This window comes from Prionailurus viverrinus, chromosome X, assembly GCF_022837055.1.
Source record: "Prionailurus viverrinus isolate Anna chromosome X, UM_Priviv_1.0, whole genome shotgun sequence".
NCBI lineage: Eukaryota > Metazoa > Chordata > Mammalia > Carnivora > Felidae > Prionailurus > Prionailurus viverrinus.
In genome coordinates this window covers 62,375,489-62,396,445 of record NC_062579.1, presented here as the reverse complement: position 1 = coordinate 62,396,445, position 20,957 = coordinate 62,375,489, and the positions used below count along the sequence as shown (strand labels likewise).

Here is a 20,957-nt window from a genome sequence, read left to right as displayed (position 1 = left end):
CGACTTAGCGTCTGGGAGGTCATAAGTTAACAGCTCTGCTTGGAAAGCGGGAAGGCTGGAGGACAAAGGGAGGGAGAGCTGCTGAGCCCCCTGAAAACAGAGCTCAGTTTGGTGGGGAACAAAGGCGCTCGCCAGCGCCATCTCCCCCACCCATCCCCCAGCCGAAATCCCAAAGGGAACTAGTTCCTGCCAGGGAACTTGCTCGCTCCGCGCAAACACCCAACTCTGCGCTTCTGTGGAGCCAAACCTCCGGCAGCCAGCGGATCTGACTCCCTCCCACTGCCACAGGGCCCCTCCTGAAGTGGATCACCTAAGGAGAAGCGATCTAAGCCTGCCCCTCCTGCCCCCGTGCACCTTGCCTACCCACCCCAGCTAATACGCCAGATCCCCAGCATCACAAGCCTGGCAGAGTGCAAGTAGCCCAGACGAGCCACACCACCCCACAGCGAATCCCGACCCTAGGAGAGGGGAAGAGAAGGCACACACCAGTCTGACTGTGGCCCCAGCGGTGGGCTGGGGGCAGACATCAGGTCTGACTGCAGCCCTGCCCACCAACTCCAGTTATACACCACAGCACAGGGGAAGTGCCCTGCAGGTCCTCACCACGCCAGGGACTATCCAAAATGACCAAGTGGAAGAATTCCCCTCAGAAGAATCTCCAGGAAATAACAACAGCTAATGAGCTGATCAAAAAGGATTTAAATAATATAACAGAAAGTGAATTTAGAATAATAGTCATCAAATTAATCGCTGGGCTTGAAAACAGTATACAGGACAGCAGAGAATCTCTTGCTACAGAGATCAAGGGACTAAGGAACAGTCACGAGGAGCTGAAAAACGCTTTAAACGAAATGCATAACAAAATGGAAACCACCACAGCTCGGCTTGAAGAGGCAGAGGAGAGAATAGGTGAACTAGAAGATAAAGTTATGGAAAAAGAGGAAGCTGAGAAAAAGCGAGATAAAAAAATCCAGGAGTATGAGGGGAAAATTAGAGAACTAAGTGATACACTAAAAAGAAATAATATACGCATAATTGGTATCCCAGAGGAGGAAGAGAGAGGGAAAGGTGCTGAAGGGGTACTTGAAGAAATAATAGCTGAGAACTTCCCTGAACTGGGGAAGGAAAAAGGCATTGAAATCCAAGAGGCACAGAGAACTCCCTTCAGACGTAACTTGAATCGATCTTCTGCACGACATATCATAGTGAAACTGGCAAAATACAAGGATAAAGAGAAAATTCTGAAAGTAGCAAGGGGTAAACGTGCCCTCACATATAAAGGGAGACCTATAAGACTCGTGACTGATCTCTCTTTTGAAACTTGGCAGGCCAGAAAGAATTGGCACGAGATTTTCAGGGTGCTAGACAGAAAAAATATGCAGCCAAGAATCCTTTATCCAGCAAGTCTGTCATTTAGAATAGAAGGAGAGATAAAGGTCTTCCCAAACAAACAAAAACTGAAGAATTTGTCACCACTAAACCAGCCCTACAAGAGATCCTAAGGGGGACCCTGTGAGACAAAGTCCCAGAAACATCACTGCAAGCATAAAACATACAGACATCACAATGACTCTAAACCCTATCTTTCTATAATAACACTGAATGTAAATGGATTAAATGCGCCAACCAAAAGACATAGGGTATCAGAATGGATAAAAAAACAAGACCCATCTATTTGCTGTCTACAAGAGACTCATTTTAGACCTGAGGACACCTTTAGATTGAGAGTGAGGGGATGGAGAACTATTTATCATGCGACTGGAAGCCAAAAGAAAGCTGGAGTAGCCATAGTTATATCAGACAAACTAGACTTTAAATTAAAGGCTGTAACAAGAGATGAAGAAGGACATTATATAATAGTTACAGGGTCTATCCATCAGGAAGAGCTAACAATTATAAATGTCTATGCGCCGAATACCAGAGCCCCCAAATATATAAAACAATTACTCATAAACATAAGCAACCTTATTGATAAGAATGTGGTAATTGCAGGGGACTTTAACACCCCACTTACAGAAATGGATAGATCATCTAGACACACGGTCAATAAAGAAACAAGGGCCCTGAATGAGACATTGGATCAGATGGACTTGACAGATATATTTAGAACTCTGCATCCCAAAGCAACAGAATATACTTTCTTCTCGAGTGCACGTGGAACATTCTCCAAGATAGATCATATACTGGGTCACAAAACAGCCCTTCATAAGTTTGCAAGAATTGAAATTATACCATGCTTACTTTCAGACCACAATGCTCTGAAGCTTGAAATCAACCACAGAAAAAAGTCTGGAAAACCTCCAAAAGCATGGAGGTTAACGAACACCCTACTAACGAATGAGTGGGTCAACCAGGCAATTAGAGAAGAAATTAAAAAATATATGGAAACAAACGAAAATGAAAATACAACAATCCAAACGCTTTGGGATGCAGCAAAGGCAGTCCTGAGAGGAAAATACATTGCAATCCAGGTCTCTCTCAAGAAACAAGAAAAATCCCAAATACAATATCTAACAGCACACCTAAAGGAAATAGAAGCAGAAAGGCAAAGGCAGCCTAAACCCAGCAGAAGAAGAGAAATCATAAAGATCAGAGCAGAAATAAATATAGAATCTAAAAAACTTTAGAGCAGATCAACGAAACCAAGAGTTGTTTTTTTGAAAAAATAAACAAAATTGATAAACCTCTAGCCAGGCTTCTCAAAAAGAAAAGGGAGATGACCCAAATAGATAAAATCATGAATGAAAATGGAATTATGACAACCAATCCCTCAGAGATACAAACAATTTTCAGGGAATACTATGAAAACTTATATGCCAACAAATTGGACAACCTGGAAGAAATGGAAAAATTCCTGAACACCCACACTCTTCCAAAACTCAATCAGGAGGAAATAGAAAGCTTGAACAGACCCATAACCAGCGAAGAAATTGAATCGGTTATCAAAAATCTCCCAACAAATAAGAGTCCAGGACCAGATGGCTTCCCAGGGGAGTTCTACCAGACGTTTAAAGCAGAGATAATACCTATCCTTCTCAAGCTATTCCAAGAAATAGAAAGGGAAGGAAAACTTCCAGACTCATTCTATGAAGCCAGTATTACTTTGATTCCTAAACCAGACAGAGACCCAGTAAAAAAAGAGAACTACAGGCCATGATGCAATATGGATGCAAAAATTCTCAATAAGATAATAGCAAATCGAATTCAATGGCATATAAAAAGAATTATTCACCATGATCAAGTGGGATTCATTCCTGGGATGCAGAGCTCATTCAACATTCACAAATCAATCAACGTGATACATCACATTAACAAAAAAAAAAGAGAAGAACCATATGATCCTGTCAATCGATGCAGAAAAGGCCTTCGACAAAATCCAGCACCCTTTCTTAATAAAAACCCTTGAGAAAGTCGGGATAGAAGGAACATACTTAAAGATCATAAAAGCCATTTATAAAAAGCCCACAGCTAACATCATCCTCAATGGGGAAAAACTGAGAGCTTTTTCCCTGAGATCAGGAACACGACAAGGATGCCCACTCTCACCGCTGCTGTTTAACATAGTGCTGGAAGTTCTAGCATCAGCAATCAGACAACAAAAGGAAATCAAAGGCATCAAAATTGGCAAAGATGAAGTCAAGCTTTCGCTTTTTGCAGATGACATGATATTATACATGGAAAATCCGATAGACTCCACCAAAAGTCTGCTAGAACTGATACATGAATTCAGCAAAGTTGCAGGATACAAAATCAATGTACAGAAATCAGTTGCATTCTTATACACTAACAATGAAGCAACAGAAAGACAAATAAAGAAACTGATCCCATTCACAATTGCACCAAGAAGCATAAAATACCTAGGAATAAATCTAACCAAAGATGTAAAGGATCTGTATGCTGAAAACTATAGAAAGCTTATGAAGGAAATTGAAGAAGATGTAAAGAAATGGAAAGACATTCCCTGCTCATGGATTGGAAAAATAAATATTGTCAAAATGTCAATACTACCCAAAGCTATCTACACATTCAATGCAATCCCAATCAAAATTGCACCAGCATTCTTCTCGAAACTAGAACAAGCAATCCTAAAATCCATATGGAACCACAAAAGGCCCCGAATAGTCAAAGGAATTTTGAAGAAGAAGACCAAAGCAGGAGGCATCACAATCCCAGACTTTAGCCTCTACTCCAAAGCTGTCATCATCAAGACAGCATGGTATTGACACAAAAACAGACACAGAGACCAATGGAATAGAATAGAAACCCCAGAACTAGACCCACAAACGTATGGCCAACTCATCTTTGACAAAGCAGGAAAGAACGTCCAATGGAAAAAAGACAGCCTCTTTAACAAATGGTGCTGGGAGAACTGGACAGCAACATGCAGAAGGTTGAAACTAGACCACTTTCTCACACCATTCACAAAAATAAACTCAAAATGGATAAAGGACCTAAATGTGAGACAGGAAACCATCAAAACCTTAGAGGAGAAAGCAGGAAAAGACCTCTCTGGCCTCAGCCGTAGCAATCTCTTACTCGACACATCCCCAAAGGCAAGGGAATTAAAAGCAAAAGTGAATTACTGGGACCTTATGAAGATAAAAAGCTTCTGCACAGCAAAGGAAACAACCAACAAAACTAAAAGGCAACCAACGGAATGGGAAAAGATATTCGCAAATGACATATCGGACAAAGGGCTAGTATCCAAAATCTATAAAGAGCTCACCAAACTCCACACCCGAAAAACAAATAACCCAGTGAAGAAATGGGCAGAAAACATGAATAGACACTTCTCTAAAGAAGACATCCGGATGGCCAACAGGCACATGAAAAGATGTTCAGCGTCGCTCCTTATCAGGGAAATACAAATCAAAACCACACTCAGGTATCACCTCACGCCAGTCAGAGTGGCCAAAATGAACAAATCAGGAGACTATAGATGCTGGAGAGGATGTGGAGAAACGGGAACCCTCTTGCACTGTTGGTGGGAATGCAAATTGGTGCAGCCGCTCTGGAAAGCAGTGTGGAGGTTCCTCAGAAAATTAAAAATAGACCTACCCTATGACCCAGCAATAGCACTGCTAGGAATTTATCCAAGGGATACAGGAGTACTGAATTATAGGGCCACTTGTACCCCAATGTTCATAGCAGCACTCTCAACAATAGCCAAATTATGGAAAGAGCCTAAATGTCCATCAACTGATGAATGGATAAAGAAATTGTGGTTTATATACACAATGGAATATTACGTGGCAATGAGAAAAAACGAAATATGGCCTTTTGTAGCAACGTGGATGGAACTGGAGAGTGTGATGCTAAGTGAAATAAGCCATACAGAGAAAGACAGATACCATATGGTTTCACTCTTATGTGGATCCTGAGAAACTTAACAGGAACCCATGGGGGAGGGGAAGGAAAAAAAAAGAGGTTAGAATGGGAGAGAGCCAAAGCATAAGAGACTGTTAAAAACTGAGAACAAACTGAGGGTTGATGGGGGGTGGGAAGGAGGAGAGGAAAGGTGATGGGTATTGAGGAGGGCACCTTTTGGGATGAGCACTGGGTGTTGTATGGAAACCAATTTGTCAATAAATTTCATAAAAAAAATATAAAAAAAAGCAGGGCTTACATTTTATGTGTTAAAAATCAATTAAAAATTATGTTAAATTTTCCTAGAAAACACTCTACAAGCTAAAAGAAGCATTACATTTTTCAAGCACAATAAAAGGCAGGTTTAGCCAAAATCACCAAAAAGTGCTTGCTGACCTTTTAGCAGTTTCAGTTCCATTTTTTTTTCTTTTCTGAGAGAATAGGTATTTCCCTGATATAGAGCTTTTGACTTACCTCTAGCTTCCACCTTTTATCTCCCACCCTCACCTCTCCCATTTTTTTTTCTTTCCCTGTGTGCAAGTGAAGAGAAAAGAGATGTGGTAAAGCTACCTGGCAAACTCTAGAAAAAGTAATAGATGACTCAGCTCCTTAAAGTTCTGTGTCGACTAATATATATGTATGGTTGAGCAATTTTAAAGATTTATACTATCCTGATAATCAAATTGTTTAAAGTATGACAAAGGTTAACATCTATAATGTTAAATATTTTAACAAATCTTCTTAGCTATATCTATTATATGTATATGCATATAAAATATAGTTCTGCATAATTACATAGTGTGAGTGTATCCCTAATATATAGAATGCCCTCTAGAATTTTCACTGGTTAATAACTTTGCTTATTTATTTATTTTCCAATTTGCAGAGCTGCTTTTCCTGAGGAATAAGCAGTCACATCAACTGTATTTAACTTTCAAACTTTCAGTAATGTGGAAGCTATCTCTAAACTATAAAACATGCCTTAATTAGCTGCATCACTTCATACCTTTTTATTTTAGAAATCCTCCAAATAGTTTTTATTTACATCTTATAAAATAATCAAACCTTGTATGAATATTTTGCCAGTAAAGCAAAGCTGTGTATAAAGTTATGAGCAATTAAGAACGGAAATATAAGGCAAGCCTATAAGGAATGATACCAATAATGATCTTACTGATGATTGCTGTAACTTCTATTCTGGCAGCATTAGTACTAATATCAGCTCTGCAGCTAAACCTGATGACAACTCCCCCACTTCATTTCATTTAGTGGCTAATTACATATGACATGAAATATCTAAGTAATGAATAAAGTCTCCTCCATATAAGCATCATTCTTTTACTAAAAAATTAAATTGAGGGGCACATGGGTGGCTCAGTCTGTTAAGCATCTGACTTTTTTTAGTTTATTATTTATTTATTTTCAGAAAAAGAGAGAGTGGGAGAGCGAGCACACATAAGTGGGGGAGGAACAGAGAGAGAGAGAGAGAGAGAGAGGGAATCCCAAGCAGGTTCCACAATGTCAGCACAGAGCCTGATGTGGGGCTTAAACTCATGAACCATGAAATCATAACCTCAAGCATCCAACTACTGGTTTTGCTTCAGGTCATAATCTCACAGTTCATGGGATTAAGCCCTGCATTGGGCTCCACACTGATAGCAGTGTGCTTGGAACTCTCTCTCTCTCTCTCTCTCTCTCTCTCTCTCTCTCTCTCCGCCTCTCCCCTGCTCATGCTCTCTCTCTAAAAATAAATAAATAAACTTAAAAAAACTAAATTTAATTTTTGGTGTTCAATAGATGCAGAAAAAGCATTTGACAAAATACACCATCCATTCATGATAAAAACAATCAACAAAGTAGATATAAAGGAAGCATACTTCAACATAATAAATGCCATATATGAAAAGGACACAACTAACATCATCCTCAGTGAGGAACAACTGAGATCTTTTCCTCTGTGGTCAGGAAAAAGACAGGATGTCCACTCTCACCATTGTAATTTAACACACAATACTGGAAGTCCTAGCCACAGCAATCAGAAAACAAAAAGAAATAAAAGGAATCCAAATTGTCAAGGAAGAAGTCAAACTTTCACCATTTGCAAATGACATGATACTCTCTATAGAAAACCCAAAAGGCCCCATTAAAAAACTGCTAGAACTGATACACAAATTTGGCAAAGTTGCAGTACACAAAATCAGCACACAAAAATTTGTTGCATTTCTATACACCAATAAAGAAGCAGCAAAAGAGAAATCAAGGAATTAATCCCATTTGTAATTGTACCAAAACCCATAATATACCTAGGAATAAACCTAACCAAAGAGGTAAAAGATCTTTACTCTGAAAACTATAAAACATGGAAGAAAGAAATTGAAGATGACACAAGCAAATGGAAAATCATCACATGCTCATGGATTGGAAGAACAAATATTATTAAAATGCCTATACTACCCAAAGCAATCTACACATTTAAAGCAATCACAACAAATGGTGTTGGTAAACTGGAAAGCTACATGCAAAAGAAACTCAACCACTTTCTTACACCATACACAAAAGTAATTTCAAACTGGATTAAAGATCTACATGTGAGACCCAAAACCACAAAAATCCTAGAAGTTAACACAGGCAGTAACTTCTTTGACATTGGTTGTAGCAACTTCTTTCTAGATATGTCTCCTGAGGCAAAGGAAACAAAAGCAAAAATAAACTATTGGGAATTCATCATAATAAAAAGCTTCTTCACAGTGAAGGAAACAACAAAACTAAAAGGTGACCTATGGAATGGCAGAAGATATTTGCAAATGACATATCCAATAAAGGGTTAGTATCCAATATATAAAGAACTTAACAAACTCAATACCCCCAAATGAATGATCCAATTCATAAATGGGCAGAAGACATGAATAGACATTTTTCCAAAGAAGACATACAGATGGCCAAGAGACACATGAAAAGATGCTCAGCATCACTTATCATCAGGGAAATTCAGGTCAAAACTACAATGAGATATCACCTCACACCTGTCAGAATGGCTGAAATCAAAAACACAAGAAACAAGTGCTAGGGAGGATGTAAAGAAAAATGAGCCATCATGCACCATAGGTGGCAATTCAAACTGTGGAAAACCGTATGGAGGTTTCTCAAAAAATTAAAAACGGAACTAACCTACAATCCAATAATAGCACTACTAGGTATTTACCCAAAGAATACAAAAACACTAATTTGATAGGATATATGCACCCTTATGATTATTGCAGCACTAATTTACAATAGCTAAACTATGGAAGTAGCCCAAGGGCTATATATATATATATATATATATATATATAATTATTGAGCCGTAAAATAGAGTGAAATGTTGCCATTTGCAATGATATGGATGGAGGTAGAGATTATCATGCTAAGTGAAATAAGTCAGGGAAAGACAAATGCCATCTGATCAATCATACATGGAATTTATGAAACAAACAAATGAACAATGGGAGAATGAGGCAAACTAAGTAACTATAGAGAACAAACTAATGGTTACCAGTAGGGAGGTGGGTAGGGGATGGGTGAAATAGGTGATGGGGATTAAGGAGTACACCTGTGGTGGTAAGCACTGAGTGTTGTATAGAAGTGTTGAATTACTATATTGTACACCTGAAAGTAATATTACACTGTTTACTGACTGGAACTTAAATAAAAACTTGAAAATAACTAATTAAAGACATAAACAAATTGAATTTATGGTGGAATTTGCATTAAAATTCTGGTGAAATTTTTCTGTATATCTTAAACTCTAATGATGTATATACTCATAGGAGTTCCCCAATTAGCCATGTTTTTTTTCTGTTTATCCTCCATGCTCAGACAGGGCACTCCTATACATCTTTCCATGGGAAGGAATGGATCTGGAAAAATTCTGGGAGGACTGATAAATATTTTTGTTCTGTTTTCTGTGGTGAAATAAAGCATCAGTTCCCAAAAGGCTGAGAGCTTCCACTAGTGTTTATCTAAATAATCTACATGCCATGACTTTGCAAAAAGAAAATGGAGAAATATTACTGTCTTGTTTTACTAAGGAGTAGAGGTGGGGATAATCTAAGACAGGACAATATTTTGTAGACACCTATGCTGTGAACCAGCCACTTTCCCTAGCTCAGCACAGAAGACTTTTTAATAGACTTATTTTTCTGAATTTATTTTCCTTTGTTTATTTTTTCATATTTTTAGAATATTGATTTTTTTATCATATGAGAGATACATGTTTATTATAGAAAATTAAAAAAATACAATGAAAAATTAGAATAGTCCTACCTTTCAGTAATAACTATTCTTAAAATAGGAGTGTGTGGGTATTTTTGCCAGTGTTTTCTTTGCATATATGCAGGTGTGTGTGTGTGTGTGTGTGTGTGTGTGTGTGTTCACGTCACATGCCTTTTCACAAAATTAGAAAATTCTGTATTTATAGTTTTATATCATGTATTCAAAAATTATCATCTTTCACTTATTATAAGTAATACAAATTCATTGTAAAAATATTTAAATATGATTAAACTAATTGAAATAAGAATTAACAAATATTAAAGGGCGCCTGGGTCAGTTAAGCATCCAACTTTGGCTCAGGTCATGATCTCATGGGTCATGGGTTCAAGCCCCACATTGTGCTCTGTGCTGACTCAGAGCCCAGAGCCTGCTTCAGATTCTGTGTCTCCCTCTTTCTCTGCCCTTCCTCAGCTTGTGCTCTATCTCTCTCCCTCTTCCTCAAAAATAAAGAAACATTAAAAAAATAAGTAAAACTAAACAAAATGAAGAAAAATAGAAGTTTCCTGTAATTCCGTCCAGAAATAACAATGTCAGTGTTTTGGTATTAAATAGCATCATTCTTTTTGTTTCTTTTTCCTCTATGAAAAGGTACACTTCTTTTACTTTTACAAAATTGAGATCACACTGTATCTACATAGTAGGTTTTGTCACCTTCATTTAATTTACTTTCCAATTTTTTGTGAATATTTTCTTTATTATCAATTCTTCTTCTTCTTCATTTTTATAGTATTTATTGTAGGAAGAGGTCCTAAGTGATTTATTGAGTCCTTCATTGTTAAGCATATAGGTTATTTCCATTTATTTTTCAATTATAAACAACACTGTAGTGGCCATCTATCCACACTTGTTTCCTAGAATGCATTGTTAGAGGTACAGTTGCTCATCACAGCATATATGATGTGAATATATCATTTGTGCCTTTTTAAAATAAGAAAAAATATTTAAGTGATCTTGAGAAAGGTATTCTCAATAAAATTTTGAGTAATGAAAATGAAACTGTGGCCTTTTTTTTTTCTATAGAAGAGTCCAATGAAGTTCCAAATGAGGCAAGGGTTCATAAGGAGGAGGACCACCATGCAGTATCCGCAGATAATGTGGTATGTACATTTTCAAATTCTTTCCTCATGATGGATTCTTTCCCACATGATGGATTTCAAGGATATGTTTCCCTTTGGTAATGATACTGGTGTTAGCAGAATAAAATCTTGCTCCACTTCACAAGCCAAAACAGAGCTGTCACCAATGAATTTATATATATTTGAGAATTTAAGAAATGAAACTTAAAGCACTGTCATTTGTGCCTCAAATTTTTTGATTGAAGAGATTTGTAGGGCGCCTGGGTGGCTCGGTTAAGCATCCAACTTTGACTCAGGTCATGATCTCATAGTTGGTGAGTTCAAGCCCCACTTTGGGCTCTGTGCAGATGGTTCTGAGCCTGGAGCTTGCTTCAGATTCTGTGTCTCCCTCTCTCTCTGAATTTCCCACACTCGTGCTCTGTCTCTCCTTCAAAAATAAATAAGCATTAATTTAAAAAAAAAAGAAGATATTTGCACATATAAAAATCTGATGCTTACTACACATAGACATTTTATACATGTTACTTTTCTTTAACACATTCAGCAAAAAGCAGATTTCTTCTCATTTAACAGGTGGAAGAAATAAAATTGAAGTTAGCCTGAAACCATGAAGGAAGCCCTTGTTAGTTCTGGGTCTTGTATCCAAGGATTCCTGATTCAGAGTTGTCTGTTCAGACCACACCTATCTCTACTAAGTTTGGAAACTTACCTTCTTTCTAGTTGTATTAGACTCTTTTAGTCTTCTTAAAAATTGCTCTAATGAGAGAAGGACGATATTAAAAGACTGGGTAACAGGCAGAGACAGACTGTATACAGATTAAACTGGGCTTTGTGAAAATGTAAACATTATTGATATATAGAAATGTTCTCCAAACAGCTGTTTTAGCAGCATCTGTTTATATTTTGACTCCATCAAGTAATACAGAAATCAAGATAATATTAAAGTCAAAGCCAAAAGCAAATGCCATTTTGCTTTTGTTTTTTTCTTTGGAATTAGTAATTTTTGCTTGATTGAAATCTTTAAAAAAATGGTCCCTATAATGGATTTTTGTGTTACAAAATGGGTGTAGCTTCATGATTTACCCAGGCTTCCATTGCAAAAATTATTTATGACACTCTGATTCTTCTATATCTCCTTAATAAAAGTTGACACATAAAATACAATTTTGCTCTTTTTTGTTAAATTCAACAATATATAACAGTGTTTTCCACGTGCAGAATATAGTTTAGGATTACATTTTATTGATCTCAGTCCTGATTTAAGTTGATGTTTGACCCTAGTAACACAACTCAATAGACTATAGGAAAACAAGCTTTGATTTTGATGCAAAGCCATGTTTTCTTTAGCTAGTAATAATTATTTCCACAATATTAATCATATTAACATACATTCCATGAAGTAATAATATCCTCTGCTCTATATTTGAGTTGTACTGTACAAGCTATATACAATTATTTACAAATTAAAACCTTTTTCCCTAAACACATGTTCATTTTTAGTCTGAATTTCTCTGCATTGGATCTCCCCTCAGCAGACATTTGGAAATAATAAATGAAGTAATAGCATGGGATGACCAAAGTCACTTAGGGACCTAATTTTTGAAAAACAATTGATTTTTAGAGATAAATTTTGACAAAGCACAAAGACATATAAGACTTATTTATATGCACATATATATCCAGTGATTCTTGGTGCCTTCTTCCCTGGATTACTTATCTTCTTTTCCCCCAAACCAATACAAATACAGAATCTAAAAAAAAAATTTGGAAGTGTAAAATAAGGTCTGATGAAAACTGATATGATTAAACACCAAGTTTATAATTATTTTAATTAAAAACAAAATAGAGTCATCTCTAATCAGCAGCAGAAAGCAGTTTTCATTGCAACTGTCCTCCTGACTAGTAGGTCACAAACCCTGCTATGGTTACATATCCTTATAGGCAAAGTATTAAGGATGGTCATTCAGGGTATGTTCTCCACTTTTTAAAAATTGTTATTCAAATTCCAATTAGTTAACACACACTGAAATATTCGTTTCAGGTGTACAATATAGTGAATCAACACTTCCATACAACACCTGGTGCTTAAAAATTTAGAACTGATCTTGTCTTTTGGTTTTGATTTAAAAAAATAATGTTCCATGATTAGAGAACTTTCCTTGCTCTCATGGTTGGAGCTTATTGGTCATTACTCACATCAGCAGTTAGCTGTTCACTCTTTTGAATAGATATTTAATTAGTACCTACTATGTGCAAAATACTGGACAGACTATGTTGAACCTTAATTCTAAAGATAATGGAAGTTTAACCTCTCTCTCTCTCTCTCTCTCCCTCTCTCTCTCTCCTTACTTTCCAGTGAAGGAAGAAAACCGCCAGGTTATTTTTATTATCACATCATAATTGTCTAGCTAATGGAGTGCATTTAATAAATTAATTTTTTAGGGGTGCCTGGGTGGCTCAGTCGGTTGAGCGTCCGACTTCGGCTCAGGTCATGATCTCACCGCTTGTGACTTTGAGCGCTGAGTCAGGCTCTGTGCTGACAGCTCAGAGCCTGGAGCCTGCTTCAGATTCTGTGTCCCACTCTCTCTCTGCCCCTCCCTCACTCATGCTCTGTCTCTCTCTCTCAAGAATAAATAAAACATTAAAAGTTTTTAATAAAAAATAAATAAATAAATATTTTTAAACTGTATTTGACTTTGGAATGCATGTCACATGTTGATATTTTACATTAGAAGTTAGTTGTGAAGAAGCACATGGTAATTTAAAAAAAAAAGCCCTTGCAACAAAGTAGGTATGGTTAGCATTAGACTATTCTTATGGGAAGTGAACTTCCTGTCACTGTAGGGCTCTGTTTAAGCAGAATTCAAGTGCTTATTTTTTTTCCTTTTATATTGTGAAAAGTTTAAAGTTTCTTTTTAAGCTTCTTATTTGAGAGAGAGAGAGTGCAAGTTTGAAGGGGTGGGGAAGGGCAGAGAGAGAGGGAGAGAGAGAATTCCAAGCAGGCTCTGGACTGCCAGTACAGAGCCTTAGGCAGGGTTTGATCTCATGAACTGGTGAGATCATGACCTGAGCTAAAATTGAGTTGGACACTTAACCCACTGAGCAACCCAGGGGCCCTGAGGTTTTTCTATTTTAAATAGTATTACAATAATTTTCTATTTACTTAAAAAAATTAATGTTTATTTTTGGGGGAGAGAGAGGCAGAGCGTGAGTGGGGAAGGAGCAGAGAGACAGGGGTATAGAATCCAAAGCAGGCTCCTGGCTTTAAGCTGTCAGCACAGAGCATGTCGTGGGGCTTGAACCCACCAACCTTGAGATCATGACCTGAGCCAAAATCAGACACTTAACCAACTGAGCCACCCAAGCATCCCAATTTTCTATTTACTAAGCAGTCATCAATTAAAGGTAGAGGAAGGTGGCTCAAACACACACTGGTTATAACACTGAAGAGCCAGTCAGTTATCAGTTTATTGTGGATAATCTAGACTAGATGATCTCATCATAAAAAGTAAACATTGAATGTATATGTTCTATACATTGTTGAGTGTAGTGATGATAATCAGATATATATTTATTGAAACTTCTCTACTTCTGTTACAGAAAATAGAAATTATTGATGATGAAGAAAGTGACATGATAAGTAATTGTGAAGTTGAACAAGTGAATTCTCTCTTGGATTATAAGGTGAAAGTAATTTCAAATTCTTAATTCATTAAGAGAAGGTACTAATTGAAGCAGACTTTTGTACTAGTTTAGTTCACTTTTACTTTCATTTGATAAGTTAAACTGGGGCTCCACATTGACTTTCTCAGGCACTTAGATATCAGTCAAGATGTTGGCCATTTTAATGCTGGCTAGTTTAGTGGTTGTGGTTTTAAGCAAAGAGCTTGCTGAGTGGGAGTAGGTGTTGATAGTGTATACCAAGGTGAGGCTGTGCACAGTGTTGGTTAATTTATGTTAGTTGGTTAATTTATGACAGTGGATTAAAAGGTAATGTTTATTTTTAAATGGTGGCAAAGGGGAGTTTTTTTTCCAGTGGCATTTGCTAATTTTATCTTGGAATTCAACTTTTGAAGACCATTTCTAGGAAACTTGTTTGAGAAGTTTAAAAACAATTTGCAGAACAAATACCAAATGAATATAAATAGAGATGACATTTTCTTAAAACCACTTGTACCTAAACTGTAAGGCTTATGTTGTGAGTGTGCCATACATAATTTTATTTTATTAAATTTTGACATGAGATATCTGTCTATATGTCAATATGTTTTCTGCATAGATATATAATTATTACCACTTTGTTAATCAATACTGTATCTTACTAGGTAACTTTGTGGCTTTCCAAATTTTGGCCAATCTTTCTATCCATATACAAAAGTTCGTTTCTTGAAATATCATAAGTGACAAAGCAGAGATTAATCATCCTAAACTGTTAATAGAAAAAAAATAATCAGAAAAGAATACTTTTCATTTTCTCAGAGTCTTTTTGGTTTTCCTATAATTGAAATTATGTACTTCAACAGATTATTTCCTAAATGTTTATAACATGTCAGACTTTATAATATTGAACATTATAAACATAGGAGACAATTATCTTTTGAAATTTATTTGTTAAGTGGTCAAAATGCACACTATAATCCAGTATTTAAGCTGTATTTCCAACTAATAAAATTATAAAATTGTATTTCTGAACTACAAGAGATCATTCTTATCTTTCCTCCATAGTAATAAAGTATTTCTAAATGCCCAGTTAGGTTTAAAGAGCTCTGTACCATGTGGCACAAGGTATGAAAATTACAAAGAGGACCGGATTGCATGGCTGCTAAGTAATCTCCACTTAGTACTCTCAAACAGGTCAAATGGAGCTGGACTCAAAACAGAGGATACTCTCCAGAACCTTTCCCTTCTGGAGTGCTGCTTGAGAAGGTTTTGAGCTAAAACAAGGGTAGGGCAGAATGTTCTACCCAGAAATGCTAATTACATTTTTATTGCACTCTATAGGACATTTAATGATTCAATGTTTTCCATTGCGGTAAATGCTGTGGGAATAGGAGTCCTTAACTATCTTGTTAAGAATGTCTTTGACAACACATTACTATCCTACATAAATGTCTTTCCTTTAACTCTAAAAAATTAACACCTATATAGAAAATATATCTTTCCATAATCATTTTTTTTATTTTTAAGGTTTATTTTTGAGAGAGAGAGAGAGAGAGAGGCAGAGTGCTAGTGGGGGAGGGCAGAGAGAAAGGGAGACACAGAACCTGAAGCAGGCTCCAGGCTCTGAGCTGTCAGCACAGAGCCTGCTACAGGGCTCAAACTCACAAACCATGCAATCATGACCTGAGTTAACGTCGGATGGTTAACCAACTGAGCCACCTAGGTGCCCCTTTTCATAACCATTATTGAAATACTTCACTTCATTTGTGATTTCTTACCTTAATTCAAAAGCAAGGGTAAATTAGGAAAGGAAAGAAGATGGAAGACTAGAAGACTCCTGAGCTCACCTATTCCCACAGAAATACCTAGGCAATATTATACATCTATTCAACTAACTGTTACTAAACACTACCAGAAGAGATGTTGCACAGCTAGTCTTAAGAAGCCACATATAAAGGGTAAGGGGCAGAGATGCAGTTGGGAACCAACTCCCTGTGTGAGTAAATACAAACAAGAGGGACATCACAGTCATGGAGAAGTGACTCAGACTCCTCAAAGGGCACTGCTGGCACTGAGGACACCACAGGGAAGAAAAGTCCCCATAATGTTTGGCTTTGGAAACCAGCAGGCATTAACTCTGGGAACTTTAAAAATCAGTAAGCTTAATGCTATGAAAGCTGAAGGTTGATAGGAAACCGAGTATTATCCTTAAAGAGACAGTATACTAAGTAAATGGGTCCAAGACACAGCACAGAAAACAGCAGTTTGAAAAGTGCCTGAAGTATACATGAAAGGCATTTATTGTTTAATCTTAGAACATGTACTGGAAGGAAAGGGATCTTCATATTTCTTCAAGAATGAAAGTTCAACAATGTCAAAAATTTCTTGGCTTTTCCCAGAGTAAAGAGCCAGAGGCCTATAAGAGCCATTTCTAACACTTTCCATCTTCCTTGCCAACAACAACTGCTTCACCAAGTAATTCCTCTGAGGACCAACCACACCCAAAACACCTGCCATGATAGGCACAGCTTCTAAAGCTGTTCCTGACCAACTACACCTGGTTTACAGCTTTGGCACAGACCAGCACCAAAACAAAGTGACTCCACTCATATGGAGGGGGTAACAAACCAACACACCAGGCACCCACAATTACTGTAGCCAGACCCCTTAGCTGCATGTATAAGGAAGGGACTGAGCCCTGAACTTCCGTGTATGTGCAGTCTTGGCAGAGAGGTTAATAGCACACTGTTAGAATGAGTAATGGCCTCGCCCACCAACCAGTACTACTTGGCCTCAACCAGGACACTCAAAGGTGTGCTCACAGAAGGCAAAGTGGGCCATAGAAGCTATCTGGGATGAAGGCAACTATGCTCAGCCACAACAGGAAGTGCCTGCAACCCACACAGGGGATACCCCTGGGGCACCTGGTTCTGGTGACATGGGAGAATTGAATTATAGGGCACCACAGGACCTCTTATACACGAGGCCACTACTTGAATGACCAGAAGATATAGCTGCTCTACCTAATACATAGAAACACACACACAGAGTTGGATGAAATGAGGAGTCAGAGGAATATGTCCCAAATGAAAGAACAAGACAATCACAGTAAAGAGCTAAATGAAGCAAAGATAAGAAATATGCCTGATAAAGAGTTCAAAGTAATGGTCATAAAGATACTGAAAAGACATGAGAAAAAAAGTGGATAAACCCAGTGAGAATGTCCACAGAGAATTAGAGAATATAAACAAGAATGAATCATAGCTGAAGAATTCAATGACTGACATGAAAAATACAGTAGAGGGAATCAGTAGCAGATTAAAGAATGCAGAAAAATGGATCAGTGATCTGGAAGACAGGGTAATGGAAAGTGACTAATATGAATAGCAAAAAGAAAAAGAATAATAAAAAGAGAATAAGTTAAGAGACTATGCAACACCATCAAGCATAACATTCACATTATAGAATTCCCAGAAGGAGAAGAGAGAGAGAAAGGGAAATGAAAATTATTTGGAAAAAAAAACAAAAAACAATAGGAGGACACTTCTCTAACCTGGGGAAGGAAACAGAGATCCAGGTCCAAGAAGTAAGTAGAGCCCCTAACAAGATGAACCCAAGGAGGTCCACACCAAGACACATAATAATTAAACTGTCAAAAGGTAATATTGAAGAACGAATTTAAAAACAGCAAAAGAAAATAGTTACAAACAAGGGAAACCCCAAAGGGCTATCAGGTAATTTTTCAGCAGAAACATTGCAGGTCAGAAAGGATTGGCATGATATATTCAAGGAGATAAAAGGGAGAAAAAAAAACTACAACAAAGAATACCCTACCCAGGAAGGTTATCATTCAGAATTGAAGGGAAGAGGAAGAGTTTCCCAGACACCACCCCCCACAAAGAAGAATGTTAAAGGAATTCATCGCCAGTAAACCAACTTCACAAGTAATGATAAAGGGACTTTTTTTGAGCAGAAAGAAAAGGCAATGACTTGAAGAGAGGAAATTAAGCAAGGAAATAATTTCCAGGTTAAAGCAAACATAGAGTGAAAGTTAGTCTATTAGTCACTTATAAATTTCATAAAGCCAGTAAGGAGGTTAAAACATAAAAGTAGTAAAATCAAATGTGGCTATAAAAGGGATACACAAAATAGGAAGATGTAAAATATAACATTATGTACATAAAATGGAGGCGGGAGTAACAAGGTAGTGCTTTTAGAATGTATTGAAACTAAAGTGACCATCAACTTAATGTAGACTGCTATTCACATAAAATGTAACATATTAATGCAATGGTACCCACAAATCAATAAATTACTATAGATATACAAAACAATAAAGAGAACAGAAACTAAACATAACACTAAAGTAAGCCATCAAAACACAAGGGAAGTAAACAAGAAAAGAAAAGAACAGAGAATAACTATAAGAACAACCAGAAAACAATTTTTAAAAAGGCAGTAAGTACATACCCATTAATAACTATTTTAAAGGTAAATGGGCCAAATGCTCCAATCAAAACACAGGGTGACTGAATGCATAAAAATGCAGACCCATCTATATGCTACCTATAAGACACTTCAAAACTAAGACACATGCAGATTGAAAGTGAAGGGATGGAAGAATATTTACCATGCCAATGGAAGCCAAAAGAAAGCTGGGTAGTAATACTTATATCAGACAAAATAGGCTTTAAAGCAAACTCTGATAAGAGCCAAAGAAGGACACCACATGATGATAAAGGAGAGAGTCCAAGAAGAGAATAGAATGATTGTATATATTTATGCACCCAATATAGAGGCACCAAAATATATAAAGCAAATATTAAGAGACATAAGGGGAGAAATTTACAGTGATGCAACAATAGCAGGGAACTTTAAGACCCCACTTACATCAATGGATAGATCATCCAGACAGAAAATCAACAAGGAAACTATGGCTTTGAATGGCACATTACTCCAGATGGACCTAATTGTTATTTCCAGAACATTCTATCAAAAAACAGAAGAGCACACAGTCTTTTCAAGTGCACATGGCACATTCTCCAGGACCAATCATATATTAGGCCACAAAACAAGTCTCAATAAATATGAAAAGCTTAAAATAATATCAAGCACAACATTAACCACAACAGTATGAAACTAGAAATCAATTACAGGGAAAAAAAACTGAAAAAAACAAACACAATCGGGGTAACCAACAAGCTACTAAACTCCAGTGGGTCAATGAAGAAATCGAAGGCAATTAAAAAATACATGGAGACAAATGAAAATGAAAACACAGCAATCCAAAATCTTTAGGATGCAACAAAAGCAGCTCTAAGAGTGAACTTCATATAGCAATACAGGCCTACCTCAAGAAACAAGAACAATCTCAAATAGACAACCAAGCCTCACACCTAAAGCAACCATAAGAAGAAAAAATAAATTCCACAGCTAGTAGAAGGAAGGAAATAAATGTTAGCACAGGAATAAGTAAAATAGACACTACAAACACAATAGAGAATATCAATGATACCCATTGCTGGTTCTTTGAAAAGTTAAACAGAATTGATAAATCTCTATCTAGACTCATCAAGAAAAAAGAGTGATGACTCATCAAATGAAGGGAGAGAAATAACAACCAACACCATAGAATACAAAGAAATATAAGAAAATATTATGAAATATATGACATTAAATCGGACAACCTAGAGAAATGAATAAATTCCTAGAAATATACAGTCTCTAGAACTGTCCAGGGATGCATGAATGGGTAAAGAAGTAGAGGTGTGTGTGTGTGTGTGTGTGTGTGTGTGTGCATGTGTTACTTTGCCATAGAAGAAGAATGAGTTTTTGCCACTTGTGACCACATGGATGTACATAGAGGGTATCACACTAAGTGAAATAAATTCAACAGTGAAAGGTGAATATGATATGATTTCACTTATACATGGAATTTAAGGAAACAAATGAACACACAAAATAAACAGACACTTAAATACATAGAACAAAGTGGTGGTTGCCAGAGGGGAGGTGGGTGGGGGAATGAGCAAAATAGATGAAGGGAATTAAGAGGTGCAAACTTCCAGTTATCAAATAATTAAGTTGGGATGCCTGAGTGGCTGAGCCGGTTAAGCCTCTGACACTTAGTTTTGGCTCAGGTCATGATCTCACACTTTCGTGAGTTTGAGTCCCAGGTCAGGGTCTGTGCTGGCAACAAGGAGCCTGCTTGGGATTCTCTCTCTCCCTCTCTACCTTCCGTTCCCCCACTTGGACTGTCTATGTCTCTTTCAAAAATAAACAAAAATAGGGAGATAGCTGGAGAAGATGGTGGCTTAGGAGGACGCTGGGCTCATCTCGTCCTGCTGATCAATTATATTCCACCCACATCTGCCTAAATAACCCAGAAAACCACCAGAAGACCAGCAGAATGGACTCTCCAGAGCCAAGTGTAGACGAGAGGCCCAAGGAAGAGGGTAGGAAGACGAAGAGGTGGTGCTCACTACCCAGACTAGTGGGAGGGAGCCAGGGCAGTGGAGAGGCAGCCCACTGAGCAAGGCAGAG

General features: G+C 37.2%; 1 protein-coding gene across 1 annotated transcript in view; it reads left to right on the top strand.

Annotated features, from left to right (window-relative positions):
• The window catches only part of HDX (highly divergent homeobox), a 184,309-nt gene that overhangs the window by 144,963 nt on the left and 18,389 nt on the right, over window positions 1–20,957 (top strand). Inside the window, exons 7-8 of the mRNA XM_047843980.1 lie at window positions 10,699–10,775; window positions 14,355–14,438. Coding sequence (XP_047699936.1) covers window positions 10,699–10,775; window positions 14,355–14,438 — 161 coding nt within the window. The remainder of the gene's footprint in view (window positions 1–10,698; window positions 10,776–14,354; window positions 14,439–20,957) is intronic.